The sequence below is a fragment of the Cryptomeria japonica genome, chromosome 7 (assembly GCF_030272615.1).
Source record: "Cryptomeria japonica chromosome 7, Sugi_1.0, whole genome shotgun sequence".
NCBI classification, from domain to species: domain Eukaryota; kingdom Viridiplantae; phylum Streptophyta; class Pinopsida; order Cupressales; family Cupressaceae; genus Cryptomeria; species Cryptomeria japonica.
Window position 1 is genome coordinate 492,803,003 of NC_081411.1, and position 22,412 is coordinate 492,825,414.

Below are 22,412 nucleotides of genomic sequence, written 5' to 3' on the forward strand. Positions count from 1 at the left end.
GTTTATTTGTGATCGCGTTTTTTCCCGCCTGCAGATTTTTTTCTGCCATTTTTGGACGGAAATCTGCATTTTCGGCTAGGGTTTTGACCCTCCAGATTCAGTCGAAATTTTTTTCTGATTGCAAATTCTTGGTGGGTTTTTCGAGATCTCATCTGGGTCGTCGTCAGAATTTTCTAAGTGCCTCGATTTTTGTGCCTCAATTTTCGAGCCAGCGGATCCAGATTCCGAGAGTAGATTCCTTTTGGGTTTTTCGCAAGGATTTCTAGGTTGTCTTCGGATTTTTCTGGGTTTGCCGGAAATTTTTTCTTGAAATTCGTGTCAGCCGTACTTCATTTTTTGAAGTCTGTACCTGCATCTGCCTCTATTTCTGCATTGGGATTCAAAATTTTTGAATTCTGTGCCAGCACCTCTTCTCAGTTTTTTTCGTTTTCAGTGCATTGGGAAACGTGCAAATGGCTTCTCTAACCAACCTGATGTTAGAAGGCAGTCAACGCTTTAATGGCAACAATTACAACATCTAGAAACAGCGTATGTTGACCATTTTTTAATATAGGCGTCTTGACCAACTTGTTTTGGGAAAAGAGCTCAGTCCTGGTACACCTGGTGCAGATCAAGATAAGTTTGATGAACGCAATCGAGAGGCAGTTATGCTTCTCAAACTCTCCATGACTGATGATCAGTTACCACAGATTCCTTCCGGCAAGACAGCTTTCGACATCTGGAAGCATCTGAAGGAATTGCATGAGACATCCGACAAGAGCCGAGCATTCTTTCTGAAGAATCAGCTGTTCTCCATTATGATGGACGAACGCATGTCCTTACAGGAACACCTCACGAGGATTAAGGACATTCGAGATCAACTCGAAGCTATTGGTCGGACTATGGAGGAAGAAGACATGGTAGTAATCACTCTGAAAAGTCTTTCGAAATCGTATGAACACTTCATTGAGACCCTCAATATTACTTCAACTAATGTTGACCTGAAGTTTTCAGAATTGTGCACCAAACTTCTACAGCAGGATCACTGGAAACAACAGTTTGGTAGTGGTACTACGTCAACCTCCTCGGAAAATGCCTTTACAACCCAATCCTTTCACAAGGATAAAGGCAAATTTCAGTCCTCTCAGTCTTTTCAGCAGAAAGGCTCTTCTCAAACACAAGATGGTGCTAAGAAGAAGAATGTGCAGTGCAATTACTGTCACAAGTACGGCCATATGAAGAAAGATTGTCGTCAGAGGCTCGCTTCTGAACAAAAGAAGCAGGGAGGGTCACATCAGAAGGCGCATGTTGCTAAACATTCCGAGCAGAAGGAGTCTGCCTTTTATGCCTTTATGGCTAAGAGGTCTTCAGATCATGCCAGGTCTTCTACTTGGTACATCGACTCTGGTGCATCACATCACTTTTCTCATCGACGTGACTGGTTTACAGACTTCTCATCTTTCAGTGATTCCGTTGTATTTAGCGGAGGTGAGGAGTATACAGTTGTTGGCAGAGGCACTGTTCAGATACAATCTGGTGGCAGGAATCTCATCTTCCTGAATGTGTACTATGTTCCTGGTATGGAACTTAATCTGCTCTCTGTCAGTCAGATTATGAGGAATTCTCCTCAGCTAGATGTGGTGTTCAGTGCTCACAAGTGTTCCATCATTGATCGGGAGACTCGTCTTACTGTTGTTGTTGGTCTAGAGGATCATGGCCTATACAGGCTTCTTGACACTGGTGATTCTCCTAAAGTGGCTCTGGCAGCTCGTGTTTCCCCTCTAAGCACTTTGTGGCATCAGAGATATGGACATCTCAACATTCAGTATCTCTCTCAGCTATCTCGGGAGGGACTTGTTTCAGGGTTACCTGATATTCAGACTCAGCATCTTGGAGTATGTGGCGCCTGTCAAGCTGGCAAACAACATCGGACTTCATTCACACATGGAGAGTCTTGGCGCGCATCTGAGGTACTTCAATTACTTCATGCTGATATTTGTAGTCCTATGAAAACATCTTCTGTTACTGGTTGCAGATACTTTTTGCTTATTGTAGATGATTTTAGTAGAAAGATGTGGATGTACTTTCTTAAACACAAATCAGATGTATTTAGTATCTTTCAGGAGTTTAAGTCCTTAGTTGAAAAAGAGTCTAGATGTAGCATCGTTACTCTTAGGACAGATAACAGGGGGGAATTTTGTTCTTCTGCATTCTCCAACTTCTGTGATGCCCATGGCATCAAACGCCAATTGACTACACCCTACACTCCTCAGCAAAACAGTGTTGTCGAGCGTTGCAATCGTACGATTGTTGAGATGGCTCACTCCATGTTACAACACAGGAGTGTTCCGAATAAGTATTGGGCTGAAGCAGTGTTTACTGCTGTCTACCTCCTTAACCGTTCACCTACTCAGGCTGTTAAGGGGAAGACTCCAGAAGAGGTTTGGTCTGGTTGGAAGCCTAAGATCAGCCACCTGAAGGTTTTTGGTTTTGTTGCCTATGTTTGGATTCCAGATGCTAAGCGCTCCAAGTTGGATTCCAAAAGTCAGAAACTCATGATGACAGGATACAGTGATCACCATAAGGCCTACAGACTAATAGATATAGACACTGAACGTCTTATCGTCAGTCGTGATGTTGTATTTGATGAAGACAGAGGATTCTTTCAATCCCCTTCTTCTGAGTAGTGGTCTAAGGATCAGCCTCACAATGTTCTTCTTCCATTAGGTTCGCCTGATGGGAGGGATGATGTAGAATCCATTTTCGATGATGCACTACCTGAGTTCCCTCCGGAGAATAATCCTCCTCCTACTGCTCCTGTTCCTAATCCTGAGCCTCTTCCAGCTCCTCCAGATGTTAGCACTTCTACTCTCCGGCCTAAATGGTGGGCCAAGACCATTGGTGATCTCAGGGATACTGAACTCATTGAGGGTAGAACCTCCCATAAAAAGAGCAAACAGCAGCATACAGTCAATTTTGCTCTCATGGCTAACATACACAGTGTTTTTGAGCCTCAGACATATTCAGAGGCTAAAGGTATACCTGAGTGTGAACAGGCTATGGAAGCTGAGTTCCAGAGTCTTCAGAAGAATCACACTTGGGCCCTTTCTGATCTTCCTTCAGGGAAGAAGCCCATTAGCTGCAAATGGGTGTACAAAGTAAAATACAAAGCTGATGGAACCCTAGACAAGTATAAGGCTCGTCTTGTTGCTCATGGGTTCTCACAGAAAGAAGGCATTGACTACGAGGAGACTTTTGCTCCCACAGCCAAAATGAGTACCATACGGCTCGTTCTTGCCTTGGCAGCCCAGTTCAGTTGGAAAGTCCATCAGATGGACGTCAAGAGTGTTTTTTTGAATGGTGACTTACAGGAAGAAGTCTACATGACGCAACCCCTAGGATTCAAGGTTGTTGGTCAAGAACAGAAGGTCTATAGACTAGTCAAAGCACTCTATGGTCTGAAACAAGCTCCTCGGGCTTGGTACATGAAAATTGATAAGTACCTGACAGATCATGGTTTTCAGCGGAGTCCATCTGATGCAAACCTGTATATCAAGCATACTAGTAATGATGTTCTGTTTGTGGTTGTCTATGTGGATGACTTAATCATTACTGGCAGTTCAGCACATTTGATCACTGGGATCAAACAGGATTTGTGCTGCACCTTTGATATGACAGATTTGGGACTTCTACATTACTGCTTAGGAGTTGAAGTCTAGCAAACTGAGAACAGTATCTTTCTCTCTCAGTCCAAGTATGCCAGAAGTCTTGTGGACAGGTTCAGAATGCAGGATTGCAAACCTGCCTCTACTCCTATGGAACCCGGGCTCAAACTTTCAACTCAGTCATCTTCACCAGTTGTGGATGAATCTTTGTTTAGGCAACTAGTGGGCAGCCTCATCTATCTTACTGCCACTAGACCTGACATCAATTTTGCAGTGAGCTACATTTCACGCTTCATGACAGCTCCCAAGGCTGATCATTGGATAGCAGTGAAGCGTGTGCTGCGTTATGTGAGTGGCACTCCTGATTATGGACTTCTGTACACTCGGAGTTCTGATCCTACACTCAGTGGTTACACAGATTCTGACTGGGCAGGTTCGGTTGATGACCATAAATCTACAGCAGGGTATGTGTTTAGTTTGGGATCTGGTGCTGTCACATGGACTAGTAAGAAGCAGCAGGCAGTGGCTCTCTCCTCGATAGAAGCAAAGTATCGGGGAGCAGTTAAGGCATCTTGTGAGGCGGTTTGGCTTCGACGAATGCTTGCGGATATGCATGTCTCCCAAGCAGGTCCAACTCCCTTGTTCTGTGATAATCAGGAGTGCTCAAACTCGCCAAGAATCCAGTCTTCCATGAAAGAACCAAGCATGTGGAAACTCATTGTCACTATATTCGACAGCTGGTTGAAGACGGATCTATCCAGTTGTTGTATGTTCCTACCTCGGAGCAGCCAGCAGACATCTTCACCAAGCCCCTTGGTCCTGATAAATTTGTAAAATTCAAGGGGTCTATAGGTGTAGTTAATAGATTGAGGATTAAGGGAGGGTATTAGAATATTAAAATAATGTTAATTTTAGTATTAATGCTCAATAGTGTATATTCTATTTTAGTAAGATCTTCTACGATCTTCTCAGCAGTTTCTTATTAGAAACTTGCTATTCTTGCAAATACTCTTGTATTATTTATGAGCGTCTTGCTCATTCTGTAAATCAATCAATTCTTTGAAATCCATTGCGTGTCTCGCACTGTTTTACTTTGCAGGTGGGAATCTCACCTGCTTTTGGCCGGTACGTCTCATAGACATCCCTCTTTGCAGGCAGCGGTTGGGTTTCATTCCTATCCCCAAATCCGAGGGATATCCCATTCCCCAAAACGGCTTTTTTTTTGGGGGAACACATCACCTTGGAACTCTAAGAAAGCGTCCAGGAAAATAATCTCATTTTTGTCTTACCCTCCTAAAGCAATCTATTTGCTTTATTCCTATAAATTCAAATATGTAGAAATGAGAAACATATCCCTGTACATGTCTTCTGGTCATAGGTGATCCGAAACGTAATGCTCTTAACAAAGGGATGTTATTTTAACGCAGAATTGTGTCATCAAGTCAGACCGGCTTTCAATACTTCCAATATTGTTTTGTTTTCTCAGTTGAGAGTGGCTCGCCTAAGAGCTTTGGTAATTCTGTATGCTGGATATACTAGAACAGAATTGTATTGGTCTTTTGTTTTGCAGATTTTTTTGGATACCCTTATTTTCAGAATTTTAAAATTTTAGTACGGTTCGTTTGTTTGGTGTGAAAGCAATTTTAAGGATAACAGGGGTATGGGAGCAAATAGTAAATTCATAAATTGCATATGGACGTTGAACAGAATTGATAAATTCATTAATTGGATGTGTGTGTCGGAGAGAATTCGTAAATTCATAAAATTGGTTTCGTATGCAATAATAACAGAGGAAAACCCTTCAGTATAAAATGGGCAAAGCATACCATACCTCACATTGGCGTGCATTGCTGTGATTAAGCCAGTGAAGAAGGCAATCCTGGTGGACATATTTGATGCTGCCGCTGCAAGCACATGGATAATGCAATGGATTGTCCTCCTCTCCTCCATTTCGACAAATTCTGCACACATCTTCCTCTTCCTCTTCCTCTTCCTCCTCTTTCGCTCCCGCTCTCAGCAGTCCAGCCATAAATTCCAAAAGAAAATACTTTCCAATCCACGAGAAAATCAATAAACGTCTCTAACTATGCATTTAAAGATCCTGAACATCTTTGACCAGTTGATTGAAATTCTCGAAGTTGCATGTTTAAGAACATTGGTCGATGTGGCGTAGTAGTAAACTACTTTGCGGCTTCTTAGGCATTATCTATTTTCTAATCATTTCCTTCTATCCAGGTTGGTTAGGCGAGGGGCTAGTAGTCGAAGGTATAGATATAGGGTAAACGATGAGTAGTTGTGGGGGTTAATTTTAATTAAAATTTGGAGGTGTAGAAATTGATATATATTGAGGGATAGTCATGTGGGCTAACTTCAATTAAAGTTTGGAAATGTGTTTCATGTACAATTTTAAGTCTAGTTATAAAAATATATGTTAATAAAAATTAAAACCATGTGTATTGCATTCATATAATGGATGCACAAATATATGTTAATAAAAATTAGAACCATTTAATTTGATGTGCATACTGTCTTGTAATTAAATTAAATAATTTAAACTTAATGTAGTCAATTAAATTAATAATTTAAATTAAATTAAATAGCTAAAAATTAAAATGAAAACTCTAACATAATAAAATTTAATAATTATTTAAGAAGTAAAAAATTAAATACAATAATTTAAATTAAACTAATTAACTTAAAATCAACAAAATAAAGTAACTTAAATTAAATTAAATAATTTAAACATTGTTAAATTTAAGCTTATTAAAATTTAAGAACTGTATAAAAATAAAAACAAATAAAAATAAAAAACTAAAATGAAATTAAATTAAATAGTTTTCTTTCTTTAAAAAAAGAATAAAATAAAGTTAAGTGTTTTTACACACGTCATTTAAATTAATAAATTAAATTAAATAATTTAAATTAATTGAAATTAAGTAACTTAAATCAAATTAAGTAATTTAAATACCCGTTCATAGGTTTCCCAGGGTTAATCCTGCTAACAACCATCTAAATAGAGAGATGATTAAATGGTCAAAACCAGAGAAGGGGTGCGTGAAAATAAATTTTGATGGAGCATCAAAAGGCAATCCAAGGATCTCAGGAGCGGGATGTGTGGCTTGTGATGATGAAGGAAAGGCCATGTGTAAAGGGGCTAGAAGACTTCAAGACGACACTAATAATGAGGCGGAAGTCTAGGTGACTCTACTTGCAGTTGATTTAGCAGCTAATCTGAAGGTGTTGAAATTACATTTAGAGGGTGATTCCCAGATTATTGTCCAGACTCTGGTTAAAGGACATACTCTGTGTTGGAAATTAGATAAATATATAAATATAATAAGTGAAAAACTAAAAAATTTCAATAATTATTGCATCTCACACGTGAAAAGAGAGGGAAACACTTGCAGATGAGTTGTCAAATGAAGCATGTGGCCTCGAGCCAGGGGAGGTGAGGTGGTGGAATGATAGAAACGAAACTATTGAATGGAGTTAAGACACACTGCCAAGTTGGTACGATATTAAATTCAAATCCCTTGTCAAAAGCTAGTTTTTTCCTATGCAAGTGTGAGTTAGTGAGCAGTTATTGCAACATGCTCTGAATTGGCGGCAATGGTGGAGAGCCATGCATTAAATGTCAATTTCCTATTGCCCGCACGGATTATGAATAGACCTGGCGAGTTAGTGAAACCAACTTTAAAACTGGTTTTATCATAAATCTCTATATTTTCTCAGAATGCTCAGAAATGGAAGCTAATTTCACCTTGGAATCTTCCAAATTGATGTCGGCATTTCGTGGTCCTGTTCCGTCAAAGAAACTCGAGAGAATGTTTCTCACTAAAGACCTGCTACTTATAAAAGTGGTTCAGTTGGTTTTAGGAGAAGAGGTGGTTGTCATTGGTCACCGCTACAAGTGTAGAGCGGACATCTACTCGTTGCTCATGGCTTGGGGTCTAGAGCTAGGACACACAGTTGAAAAGGTGCGAAAGGTGATGCAGAGACTAATCCCAGGGGAATATCTATTAAACCTAGAGTCCTTGCTAGAGTGGGCGGTGTCAGGATGGGGATTTAATCTTGCAGAAGGTATCTCGGAGGCAAATGAGGAGATGAAGGCATGTCACTCGCGCATTCAGTTTCTTCGACGATGTGAGGAAGTTAAATTGTGGTTCAAGGATGATACGCAGAGAGGCTGGGAAGGGCTTTTAATCTTTGTCCAGATTATGGACATAGAAGATGTGATCAGGTAGGAGGGTGGCAGGAGAGCGGTGGAAAACGTGAGCCCTAAGAGGCGGATAACAAGGAGACTATCTACAGAACTAGCTAAACAGGCGGGAGATGATGCATAAGGTGGATGGGATGGCGGGGTGGTTTCACTGAGCCGACGAGGTGCAGCGAGCAAGAAGGCAGAAGGAAGAAGGAGGCGACAACATGTCGAAAGTGGAGACTCTCGTCGTAATTGGGTGACTGGTGAATCGAGTACCTCAACTACAAGAGGCATGAAGGAGGAATCATGAATAGGTTATTACAGGCACGGTACCCATAGGTGCCAATTTTCTCTGCTCCCTTTTCTCAATTAATTTCATAGTTGAACTTTAAACTTCAGTTTGAAATGCCTAATTTTTGACAAGCAAGATGTAATAAGTTTTTTCATGCTCTTAAGTTTGGGGGGTGGGGATGTGTGGGTGTTGGTTACTAGTTTTGAATTCCATCTTTTGGGAGGGTGGTGATGGCAGTGTCATGGATGTCTTGTTTTGGGAGTTTTTTGATAGTTCATTATCTTCAAAGTTGTAATGCTTAAATTTTAATTAAATAAAAATATATATTTTACCAATCAAAAAAAAAATTAAGTAATTTAAACATTGTAAAATTTAAGGTAATTAAAATTTAAAAATTGTATAAGAATTAAAAATCAAATAAAACAACTTAAGTTAAAAAATTTAAATTAAATTAAATTAAATTAAATTTTAATAAAATAAAATAAAATAAAGTAACTTAAATTAAATTATTTGATTTAAACATAGAAAAATTTAAGCCAATTAATATTTAAGAATTGTATAAGAGTTTAAAAATCAAATAAATTTTTTTCTTAAATTAAATTAAACGACTTAAATTAAATTAAATAACTAAACTGCAATTAAATAAAATAGTTTTCTTTCTTTAGAAAAAGAAGAAACTAAAGTTAAGTTTCTTTAACGCATCACTTAAATTAATAAATTAAATTAACTAATTTAAATTGATTGAAATGATTATTGATAATTTACGTGTCTGCAACTGCGCCACGCATCCAGGGTTTGGCACAGGAGTGCAGGGGTCGTAGACTCTAACGTGGAGGAGAGCAGGCGACCTCCTCCACGTAGGTAAGTTCTCTCACCATAAGGTTGAGTTTTGCTTTTAATACTGCTTTTATTTGTATCCTTCCCCGTCGTCGCCCGCACTTATCTCTACGTACGAGGGTTTATGAGACATTATGGAATGCTCGTCCGAAGGTGTTACAGCCTCACAAGCCAGATCGGAGGACATAAACAGTGAGGGTGCCAAAGATGTAAAAAAAACCTTCAAAGAAGTCGTTGCTCAACCGCTCAACCCATTGCGGATGGTGTTAGGTTTGTTACTATAGAACATTCGACGATAGATAATGGCGGCTCCCTTGGAAAAGGTAAGGACCCTAACTCTACCTTGGGCTCCATCTCTATCATTCCTAATGATCTGACGAGTAATGAGATAGCCCTAAAAAAGAATAGATTAAAAGACACTGCTATTTTCTTTGTTGTTGTTGATGTTGATAAGTGTTTGGCCCGAAAATTTCTTGATGACTGGTTTAGAAATGTATGGAATATCAAGTTAGGATTTCATGTTTCATTTTGTAGATTAATTCAAAAAGGATTATTCGTTGTTTTTTCAAAGATCATAAGGCTCGATTGGAAGTTATTAGTAAACAATACTGGACTGTGGGTAAATGCACATTTCGTGCCCTAGGGTGGTCTACTGAAGCGGTCAATGAAGAAATATCGGCACTCTCGTGCCCTAGGTGGCTTTTGGTTAAGAATGTCCCTTTGTTGTTGTGGAGATTCACACCCCAAATGATTGAACCTATTGGCAAGTCTATTTGTTTGAATAATTCGGCCTCCCTTATACCGCACTTAGATGTTAGGGTTCTGGTCTCGATCAACCCTAGTTTAGACATACCCAATTTTCTCAACATTGAATTAGGGGATGAAACTGTTTCTTGCCCCATTTAAAATCTAGGAGGAATTAATGTGTGCTTCCTCTACAAAAAAGAGGGACATATTCAGAAGAATTGTCCCATTATTAATCCGCATAAAGGTGTGGAGAAGCCTCGTAATGGTGCTAATGAACCTCCATCAGTCCCCAGAAATGAAGTGTCGCTCATGGAAAAACTTGACTCCCTTAGTAAAAATATTAAGAAAGCTATGAATGGAGTGAATAACATGCCTCCTGAGTCTGATAAAAACGCAAATATTGGGAATTCTAATGAAGTTCCCCCTCCCCATTCTGCAATATCTAAAGCCCTGGAGCAGATGGGTAAAGACCAGCAGAATGGTTTCTAGGTGGTTGGAAAAAACCCTAGAAAAAGGAGGAAAAATGCCCAACAATTGGTGCTGGAAAAAATTAGAGTGGCTAACCCCGATAGCAGTAAACACAGAAAAGATAAAATCTTTGTGGCGAACAACCCGACCTTGCCTATGGAAGATGACGCGCAGGAAATCCCCCCACCGAGGAGATTCTCGGTCACGCATGCAAACTCATCCCTTGTCGGATCTTTAGTTAAGAATTTTGAAGGGAGGGATAGTTTCAACAGTGAATTAGGTAAGGGAGGGAGCCCTAGTGGGGCACTAGGTTTAAATGCTACTCATAAGAACTCTGCAGATATGGATGTTTCCTATGAGTTTGCCTTAACTTGTACCCTTGATAATGTTGTAGGAGCCCCCTCTCTTACAGAATCCATTTCTGAGGCGGTCATCTCCCTTCCCCCTAAGAAGTTTGTTGAAATTGAGGATAACTGTGTTATTGAGGTCATTGTTGCTGACCCTAATAGAGGTGATGCCTGTCTTAGTAAGCCATCTATAATTGAAGATGAGACCATAGGCAATTATGATAGTTTAAGGACATACGAACCCTATTCTGAGAATGGAGAGGCCCCCAGTCAACCTGATCCCAACAAGGATTCAGATTATAGGATGATTCTCAATATGATGATAACACTAGCGATGAAGGGGAGGAGATGGTTGATAGTGAGAACATTGAGTTTAAACCCAGAAGAAGAAGAGGTAGACCACTGGGGTCCAAGAATAAGGGATCATCCAATAGAAGGAAAGTATAAGAGAGGAAAGATCTCCCCAGGTGCTTCAGCAGTTTTAAGGCCGCTAAAGAGTAACAATCTCTCATTTAGTTATGATGAAGTGCATTTCATGGAATAATAGAGGTCTAGAGTCACTAGACAGGGAACATATAGTTAGAAAGTTTGTTAACCAACATAAAGATTTAGATGTCGTCATGTTACAAGAATTAAAAGTAGTTAAGTTTACTTTGGAGGTTAATCCGGAATTCATCTGGAAAGATCAAATTGTTAACCAAGGTCGCTCGCCATGTAACAAAGTAGTTTGGGCCTCACTTAATATTAACGATGTTGTCATAGGAGTGTGCTCAATTTATGTTGCCAATGATTATAGGGAAAGGACTGAATTATGGGATTGGATTGCCTCCCTCCCTGAAATTTTGTGGATTATTGGGGGAGACTTCAATATGATTGAAAGTTGTGAGAATAAATGCGGTGGCGTAGCTATGGAATGGAAAGGAGACAAGAAAGTGCATTGGGAAAGGATGAAAATTATAAGAAGATTTTTGACCCCCTACTTGGTAACAAGAAGGCCGCGAAAGGAATATGGTTTACTTGGTGCAATTACCAAAGAGGCAAACATAGAATTTATTGTAGATTGGATAGGTTTTATGTAGACAGAGAACAATTCTCCTTTACACCGGATGATCAGGGTAATGTTGTGACAGTATGGCCGGTTTCACTCTCTGATCATCACCCTATGGTTTCTCTAATTAGGTTCAGAGACTCTCCAGCAAAGCAAGGGAAAGAAGGAAATAAATTCATCCTCAACATCCATCTTCTTAAGGATCCAGATGTGTTGGTCGCCAATAAAATTATTAGACTTCTCAACAAAGGAAACAAGGATTTGAAATCCCATATCAATAGGTGGAACCAAAACGTTAAGAGTTGGCAGAACCTTCTTCAGACTATTGGGTAGGAAAAAGCTAAAGATTATAGATCGCGGGAGAAAGCACTTGTCGATGATCTGTACAGGTGTGAAGTAGATGTCTAGAACAACCCGAGCAAAATTGAACTATCCAACAGAGTTGCTCAAGCTAGAGATGCTTTGAGGAAGCACCAATAGATTAAGATTAGAGGTGCAATGATCAGGGCTCGAAGCCAATGGATGCAATTCGATGACAAAGAGTCTAAATTCTTCTTCAATATACTTAAACAGAAACAAACCAGAGAAAAGATTGATAGGATCTGGGTTGGCAACAAAGAGGTAATGGAAGTAGAAGATATTAAAGAGGCATTTTGCCTTTTCTACAAAGGACTCTTCTCCTCGAAAGATTCCCCCAAGTCTTAAGAAACCAGAGAGAAATGCAAAGCAATTATTCCCAGTAGGATTACAGAGGACTCACAATCTTTGAAAAAAGCTATTTTTGTGGGTGAAGTGAAAAATGCCATTAGAAACCTTAGCAATGACAAGGCATCGGACCCGGATGGACTGCCTATTGAGTTCTATAAAGCTAATGAGGAATGGATTTGCCAAGACCTCCATGAGCTATATTCTGAGGCTTTTGAGAATGGTTCCCTAGGAGAACTTATCAATAAAGGGATTATTAAGCTATTACCCAAAGAGGGGGACAAATCACTCATAAAAAACAGGAGACCCATTACACTCCTCATTGTGTCATATAAAATTCTAACCAAAGTTCTTGCTCTTAGGCTTGAAGATGTGTTGCCCAAATTCATGTGTCCCACTCAAACAGGGTTCATTAAGGGAAGATTCATCCTGGAGAATATAATTACTAGTTGGGAGGCGATGGACTGGGCTAATGCTTCTGGGCAGAATGTGACCATGTTTCTTATAGACTTTGAGAAAGCTTATGACAGGGTTAAATGGGACTTTATTTTGATGATGCTAGAAGCCTTTGGATTTCCCGTGGAATACTGTAAATGGGTAAAGATTCTCCTTAAAGATGCTTCAGCATAGGTGGATATTAATGGCTCTCTCACTCAAGTCATTAAACTCGATAGGTCTATTAGACAAGGATGCCCTCTTGCCCCTACACTATTCGTTATTGCTTCTGATGATCTATACTACATATTAAGAGACTACACCATGTCCCCTAAAATAGGAGGTGGTGTGCTTCCTGATGGGTCAGAATTGATCAATACTCAATTTGCAGACGACACTGCACTTTTTGTTGAACTTACCAAGCAAAACATGGAAGCCCTGGAATGCAAAATCAATTTCCTAGGCAAGATCTCAGGAGCAAAAATCTCTCATGCTAAATCTACCTTGCTTGGGTGGAGAGAGGAACCTCCAAGATGGCTACATCAGTTTGGAATCTAGTGGGGGGGCCTAATAAGATTGTCAAATACTTGGGGATACCCTTCTCCATCTCCCCCTCCCTTAAGGAAATGTGGATATGGGTTAGAGGTAAAATTGACAAGAAGCTCAATAAGTGGAATAATAGATATCTATCGCTTGTTGGTAGAGTGCAAGTTTGTCAAAAGATTATATCTTCGTACAACATCTACTACTCCTTTGTTTGGATGTTCTCCAACTATCAAATCCTGGAAGTACAGAAAGCTAAAAGGAAGTTCTTATGGTCTGATGGGAAAGGAAACAAGAAGATACACTTTGTTAAGTGGGGGTGGTGCCACATTGAGAAGAGTCTGGGAGGGCTCAGACTAAAAGACCTGAGAATCCAAGGGGTTGCTCTTGCTGCAAAATGGATCTTCCAAGCATTTGAAGGTAGTGAACTATGGAAACTGCTGGTCAGAAACAACATCATGAGAGTTGTTCTTAAGAAGGCTAAATCCTAGAAATCTTTACCCTTTTGTGACCTAGTGGCTAGAGGATTTTCAGTCTCAGTGTAGGGTTCGTGTGTCTTTAAGTCTATCTGGAAAGCTTGGGAAAGTATTAAACCTTACAACACCAATAGCAGGGCTAACAATAATGACCACATTCATGGGGAGAGGTCTGTATGGTGGAACCTTTTCCACTCCTCTAAACCTCTCATGCTTACTCAAGGTTGCTCTGCTAGAGCCTGGACCATTAAAGACATTTGCTGCTTTAAAGACATTATTGAGAATGATAAGCTTATTAACTGGGATACCCTTAGGGTTAGATATGACCTTCAGGTTTCCCAAAAGAGAACGTACAATATGATGAAGTATGTGTGTGTTGATCTGCAATTGCCTAAAAGTTGTAAGATGAATAATGAAAGGTGCACTGATCTTATTTGGAATAATAATATTTCTATTTCCAATGTCAAAGCTATTAATGTCTATAATACCCTCTCGTATGATGAATTTATTATAAAGTATGCTAACACTTTATGGTATGCATATTTCTCTGTAAAAAAGTGGCAGAAGATATTCACACGGCTCTGGAGCAATCCTACCACTCCTAAAAAAAAATGTTTTAGATGGCCAATGATTATTAACAGTCCGCCTTTCAGAAAAGATCATAATAATAGTGATATATGTAATGTGTGTAGAGTGCCTGAGTCTGTTAGGCACATTTTGTTTGTGTAATATTGCCAAAGAAATCTGGTTGTTGTTTGGTATTTCTATTCCTAATTAGATTCTTATCTTAGTTGTTCTCACTAGGTACATTAAGGGGTTGAAAAAGGATACTAACCTATTTTGGCATATTCTATCTACTAAGATTTTATGGCATATAAGGAAAATTAGAAATGAAGATAAGTTCCAAGGTAAAGCTAGGGCCCTTACTGAGTCATTTCGTGGACTCACTCTCCATCGCATCTTTTTGCAAGTATCTATTACAATGAAGATGGAGAAGAACAAATTCCTTAGGTTCCTTAAAGATGGACAAGCCAAGATGTTCATACATGAGCTAGAGAATGGGTATAAATAGAGGCGGGTCGCAGGGGAGCACAAGTCTGTTGATACAACATTGGAGAGTCTTGGGGTTGAGATTGGGAAAACTAGAGACCCAATGTTGGAGCATATTCAGATGCTAAGCCAGTTACTTGAGAGAAAGCGGGCAATATGGATGGAAGGCCCTCTAGGGTGGATGACTTGGATGGAGGCCTTTCAGGACCATGAACAAATGTGATGAAATGATGTTTGATCATGCCCATAGTATTAGCATACCCATGTGATCTAGCCACTTCATATTACAGACTATTTTTTTGTAGATATATTCATAGACACTAATAGTGTTTGGATCTGCGATCCATATGTACACATAGTTGTAAACAGTTAGATACTATTGAAGACAAGTTTTTTGTATCAGTTTACCCCTTATATGCAATATAAAAAAAAAATGATTGAAATTACCTTAAATTAAATAAAATAATTTAAACATAATAAAATTTAAGCTAATTAAAATTTAAGAATTGTATAAGAATTAAAAAATCAAATAAAATAAGTGTTACATAGTGGCGAGAACTTTGTTTGTTGGTACAACTGGTAAATTAAGTACAGGAAATAATAATGTACATGACAATGCATACCAGACATGGCAGAAAATATATCTTTATTCGCACATTCAATTATTACAGAGAAGAGACCAAAGATGGTCGGCCAAGGATTACACTAGATCCGATAATACCATCCCCCCTCCTTGACAATACATGGCATAATTAAAGGACCTGATGGTTTTCGAGAGGTACACAACTGTCAACCAATTGACACATAACCACCCGAGACTGACAACCCACTCAATACAATTAATTAATACCTTGTCAGATAACAAATATTATCAAACATAACAATAGGCAATTTATGCCAACAACATCATCCCCCCCAAAAGAAAAAGTCGTCTTCCAGATGACAAGCAAACATCAAGTAATATTCGAGAAGACTAACGACAAACAATGACTTCGATGAGACAACCCCAACTTGTAGTGTACCTGCCAAATCAAATGGGGGTTTGGGGAAATGCCCCCAACGGGATCAAGGGGTAGCACCCCTTGCAAGGTCAAGGTCCATTCTCCCGTATGGGAATTGTGTTTTCTGACTTGTTCTTTCGTACAAACTTGTGCTTCTCTCTTGGTTGTACAATGCATAGGTGTGTGGCTTGATACTCCCTTCATCCAACTCAAAGCTAATGCCTTCGAGTTTTTGATATATTGCTTCCTTAACCATACGATATTTCTCCTGTGGTCTGTATGAATTTCTCTTGGTTGTCGTACGACCTCCACCTTTGGTTGTCGTACCTACAGCGTGGTCGAATGACCTCTCCCTGATTGCATCCCTGTATACCGTACGATGTTTGTACGACTTTCATGCATGTCGTACGATGTCTCCTAGGCCATATTCGTCATACGGTTTCACCATACACTATACCCTTTTCTCTATGTAGTTTATGTCGTACATTGTATGGATCGAATGAATGGACTACACCGTACGGAATGGTTGAATGGACTACGTCATACAGAATGGTTGAATGAGCTACATCATATAGTTTGATTGAACTAGGTACGTCGTACGAGTGAGCTACGTCATACAAGTGAGCTATGTCATATAGAATGGTGCTTTGTCGTGCGTCGTACAGAATGGTGCTCTTTCGTACGCCATACGGACTCCTCGCCTTGTCATACAAAATGGTGCTTCGCGCCTGTGTTTCGACCATACAATGTACGGTATTTCTTCTTCTTCACCTGCACTGTACAGATTCAACTTCTCCTATGGTTGGATGGGAATGTTCCTTCCCTCTCTCGATTTTGTCCTATTGTCAAGTCTGCTTCCCCGACTCTCCCTTGATCGTACGGATCTCCAGCACTCAGCTTCTCTAGTTTGTATGATGTAGTTGGGGCTCTTAGCTTCGTGTGGCAACCTCATCACATCGATGCAACCTGGATCCTCAAGAGCCAACTTGCTTTTGTTTGCTCTAAACCGTACGGTTGAATTGCTTTCGGCTGATGTGAACCGTTTAGCATATAGTATTAACTTCTTTGGGGCATCACAACCAGGCTCTACAACATCCAATTTCAAATCCTTGCCCTGTGAATCTTCTTCGTACACCTTAGATACTTCCCCATTCCCACTCGGTGACCTTTGTTCATATGGTATAGGCTCACTTGGTAACTGTTCGTACAACCTAGACACACCAACATTGGATGTGCATAGATGAATATCGTATGACGGACTTTGTACTTCCTCAATTTGGCCAATTTGTAGCATGTTACAGTCGAGGTGGGAAACTTCATAATCCTCCATCTGCCAGTGGAATAATCCATTAAGAGAACTCGTCTCATCTTCAGAGCAATCTTCTAGTTTGAGCACCCCTTCATCATTGGGTTTCATGTCTTTCCTTCCTCTGTCCATACCTAACTCTCCACCCTCAGACTTAGAGTCTGAGGGTGCCATTTTTTCACTCACCACCTGGTTCCTCAAGTCAATGATGTGCTTCCTCCCGTTACTCTCAATCAAGAGTGTGTTTCGCTTCCAGTTATGATTCGCCTTGGCAGTAACCAACCATCCCCTCCTAAGGAGTGCATCGTATGCCTTCTTTTGTAACCGGATAACTACAAAGTCCAAGAAAATTGGTTGTGTCCCAATAATTACTTTTTGTGCCATCAATGTTCCCAACGGTTGGATGTCGTGTTGGTCGGCACCTACCAAGTGGAAGGTTGGCGGCCAAAGCTTTGGCTTCCCTAGACATTTCCATGTGTCTTTTGGTAGTACATTTACTCCCGAGCCTCCATCAACAATGGTGTTTGTCAACTTCTTCCCCATTATTTCCATCTCGACGATCATCGGCTTCCTCCTGATGCTCACCGTCAACAACACTGGATCACTGGACTCATTCCCTTTGGTTGATGGTTTTCCTGTTAGTTCCTCCTCATGTGGCTTACATTGGTTCTGGAAGATTGTGTCGTCACTGACTATGTTGGTAATTGCCATTCTCAGTTGCGACATAGTTTGAAGAAGGTCTGCCACCTTGATGGGTATAGTTGTTTGTAGCACCTGTCGGACTATGTTTTTCTCTAACTTCCGCAATGACATACTTGTAGTTCCATTGGAAGTTACTCGTTCCTTTGCCAACACTTGTTCTACTTTAGGTTGTTCCTTTTCTGTACCAGAGTTTGAATACATTGCCTTCTTTGTTTTTGCTCTTGTGATTGCTAAAACTACGTCCTCTTGTTCCTCCATGTCTAGCATATTAATACCCTTATGATTCGGGCAGTTGGTGTCTTCATGGTCACCTACTCCACACCATTTGCACAATAATTGTATGTTGTCTTTCCTGTTATGGTAGTCTCTTGCAAAGTGTCCCCATTCACTACATTGTCAGCACTGTATGATAGGACGTCCTTTGGAGTCGTACTGTATTTGGTTTCGCCCTCATTGATTTCCATAACCACTTGGTGATACATTCTGTGATTTCGATGGGTTGGACTCTCCTTGTGTGAAGAGTACTTGTGTACTTCTCATCTTCAAATTGTACAGGCACTCATTGATTGAATGCCCCAGCACTTGGCAAATTTCACAAAACATATTTCTAGGACAATTAGCTTTTGTGTGCCCCTCCCTTTTGCACTCAATACACCATAGTTCATTACCTTCATTGCTGGTTCCTTTCTTAGCCTTCAATTCTTTCATCATTCTCAACATATCCCATCGTAGGGCTCGTACGGTTTTGGATTCTTCGTCACTACTACCTTCGGTGCTCTCATCATCATTGGTATTCCTCTTCTCTCAGGAGGAGGTTTTATTTTCACTCTCGATGTCCATCGCTCGATTGTACGCATCGGCGTATGAGGATGGAGGCACTACTTTCATCTTCTTGTGTAGTGAGGGTATCAATCCCTCCGTGAACCACCTCTTCTTCAACCCGTCGACTGGCTGGTTTTCCATCTTGTTCAACAGTTCTTTGAGCCTACGATTGTAAGCGCGTACACTCTCATTTTTTCCCTTTCTTAGTATTATAGATTTCGGCCACGATCTCATTATCATCCCTCAAGAGTTTGAATTCCTCCTGGAACGCCTTCTTCAGATCACTCCATCTCGTCTTGTGTTGGGTGTCGAGGTCTGTGTACCAGTCAATGGTGATCCCTCGAAGGGTGGCTAGAAATTCCTTTAGTGAGTAGTCCTTGTCATCATGGCCATTTGCCTCCCAAATGGTTATGCATGTTTTGCAATGTCATATCGGGTCCTCCGACCCATCTCCCATGAACTTTGGTAGTTTCTGCTTCTCTTGGGTGTTCAAAATTATTTTCACTCAAAAGGTACGTGTGTATTCGCCTTGTGTGCCGAACCTGGGTGGACTATTTTGACCGCTACATTCTGGTGCTTTCCCTACACTCTCGGTCACACAAGCGTCCTCTGCCCGTCCACCTTTAGCGTCCCCAACACTTCGAGTACTTCCAGGTGTGTCAGACCTGAGTGAACTGTCCCGACCACTACGTTCTGGTGCTTTCCTTGCACTCTCAGACACGCGCGCCTCCTCTACACATCCACCTTCAACGTCCCAACACTCTGAGTACTTCTAGGCTTCGACTCGTCTCTATGCTCTCTTCAGCCGAGGGTTGGCAGATCACCCAATCGCTTGGTCTTGACCACCTTATGGCCTCTTCTCACCTTTGATGGGATCTATGGACATGAATCACTCAAGGTTGACCCGATTTCTTTTAAGGCAACGACGACAAAATGTTTGCTGGTACAACTGGTAAATTAAGTACAAGAAATAATAATGTAAATGACAATGCATACCAGACATGATAGAAAATATATTTTTATTCACACATTCAATTATTACAGAGAAGAGACCAAAGATGGTCAACCAATGATTACACTAGATCTGATAATACCATCCCCCCTCCTTGATAGTACATGGCATAATTAAAGGACCCGATGGTTGCTGAGAGGTACACAACAGTAAACCAACTGACACATAACCACCCGAGACTGACAACCCACTCAATACAATTAATTAATACCTTGTCAGATAACAAATATTATCAAACATAACAATAGGCAATTTATGCCGACAACAAACTTGTCACCTTAATATTGTAATAAAAATATTTGTTCTAATTTTTAATTATTATAATTTAAAATTCTAATAAAAATATTTATTTTAATTTTAGATTATTATAATTTTGAATCGTTGTTATTTTAAAATTATATTCATGTACATTTGAACGGAGATGGAGCGTCGTAGGAGACTAGGGCTTCGGCCAAGGGATTTGCAGGGTTTTTGAGCACAGGGAGGATACTCTCAGGAGAGAAGGTTTGACCTTCAGAATGCGCATCAAGATTTCAACAAAATGCGAAATGGTAAACGACCCTGGCAAAAACCAAATAGGGCTTGGGAGGATCCAAACAGGTTTTTTTACCCTCACAAACAGTGGGGGGAGGATTATCAAGTCAGGGAGGCAAATTTTGGCAGTAATGAGATTTTCAATAGTTTGGGGCATCGTAATAAAGAATACGGGCCAAAAACTATATGGCAGCATTGCCAGGAGAAAGAATGGCATCCAAAGTAAAAAATGCAAAAGGCAAATACTGCCCCAGTGAGGACAGAGGAGGAGAGATTGGAGAAAATCTCATTGATGCTGGATAACAAAAGTTGGAATGGATCAGTGGCATTTTTCCAGGCACGGGGTCTATTTTTAAAATGTTTTGGAGATTAGCCATCTATGTGTAAAATGAAAGGATGGTGTGCGGAAAACCAGAAATGCAAGATTGAGGTAAAAACAATGCCAAATGGTTTCTTCTTGGTCATCACTGAGAATGAGAAGGATAAATAGTGGATTCTGAATAGTGGACCCTTTTTTGTGGGGGGCAGAGGTTTATATATTCGGGAGTGGGAACCAAATTTCAACCCTTTGTAGGCGTCCGTTGAAATGGTACCCATTTGGTTACGTTTATACAACCTGCCCAGAGAATACTAAAATGAGGAATCTTTCCAAGCTATAGGAAATAAATTAGGGTTTTACATCAAAGCGGATGAGGCGACAGAGTCCAAAGATTTCAGTGTATATGCACGAATATGCATCGGTTGGAAACCCCATTACCCTCTTCTAGAAAATATATAGATCATCACCAATGAAGGGCAATGGCTTCAAAAGATTGAGATTGAAGAATCAAGTGAAAGATGCAAATACTGCAAAAAAGATGGTCGCAAAGAGGATACTTGTCTAATATGCCCAAAAGGGAAAAATGTGGAATCAACGATCCAAGAAGAGTTAAAAGTATTAGCAAGAAAAGATAAAGAAATGGGTGAGAAGGAAGCAGAGATTGGCATTATTCAAAATACACAGATGACCCTGATCCAAGAGGAGGCTTCGTCGGACGCAAACAAGATGATCTCTTCGAAGGAAGAGATAATAGTGGATATTTCCCTAAGAGATAAACAACTGGAGGCAGCAAGGTCGGTAGAAGAAGCTATTGTTTGGGTGGAGAAGGCAGTAGAGCTCCTGGATGAAGTGCAATCAAGAGCCACATCCCTAGTGGGAAAGGGACAACCGGTGGAGGTGCCTGAGATTATGGAGGGTATGCAGGAGGATGCCCTAGAAAAGGGTGGATTTAATGTAAGCAAAGAATTTGAGGGAGAAGAGGAGGATGATGAATGGGGATGGATGGATGAGGAAGACATCCTGGAGACAAGGACAATAGAGCAAACTGAACTTGAATGGAACAAGATTCGTCTGGGAGAAAAAAGATCTAGAGGTAGGAAATCAAATCAAGTTAGAATTGCAATGACAGGAAGTGCTAAGGGACAATACAAACTCACAGTATGGAAGGGAATTACCCTTCTTGAAGGACAATGAAAATCATAACATGGAATGTCAGGGGCTGCAATGCTCCTGATAAACGCCGATTGATCAAAAGAGGTTTGGATCAATTAAGGCCGAATGTAGTTTTTCTGCAGGAAACTAAGCTTAATAAAGAGGATTCAGATATACTCATTAGATCTTGGAAGTAGTGGAAGGGAGTCTTTGTTGATTCAGAGGGTGTGTCAAGAGGTTTGGGTATTCTCTGGAACCCATCCAATCATAGGGTGGAGGTTCTGGGTGACTCCCGTATGTGGCAGGTGTGTAAGATCCATTCCTCCCCTCTAAATGTTGATTTTTTTTTATTAATGTGTATGGACCGACTAAACCAAATCAACAAGGAAATTTTTGGCAATCCCTTTCCTCTCTAATCCAAAATCTGGAGGAAGGAACTATCATTATTGGGGGAGACTTCAATGCAATTCTAGAAACAAGTGATAAAGTGGGGGGCAAGAGAGGTCCTACACCTTCCGAAGCAAATTTTCAAAATTTTGTGATCAATAATGGTCTCAAAGAAATCAAATCCAAGGAAGGACAATTTACATGGTCGAACAGAAGGATTTTGGGGAACCATGTAGCGGAAAAAATGAATCATTTTTTCCTGGGAGGGGCTTGGGTAGATTCCCCCCTCCTTTTTGTTTCAAATATCCAACCGATGGTTGCTTCTGACCATCTACCAATGGAGCTACTTATAGCATTAAATGGCCCTCCCATTAGGTGCCCCTT

At 40.3% G+C, this 22,412-nt stretch overlaps 1 protein-coding gene across 1 annotated transcript in view; it reads right to left on the minus strand.

Annotated features, from left to right (window-relative positions):
- The window catches only part of LOC131065759 (probable E3 ubiquitin ligase SUD1), a 96,060-nt gene extending 90,172 nt beyond the window's left edge, over positions 1–5,888 (minus strand). Inside the window, exon 1 of the mRNA XM_058000402.2 lies at positions 5,476–5,888. Coding sequence (XP_057856385.1) covers positions 5,476–5,673 — 198 coding nt within the window. The 5' untranslated portion in view covers positions 5,674–5,888. The remainder of the gene's footprint in view (positions 1–5,475) is intronic.
- Positions 5,889–22,412: the final 16,524 nt, after the last annotated feature.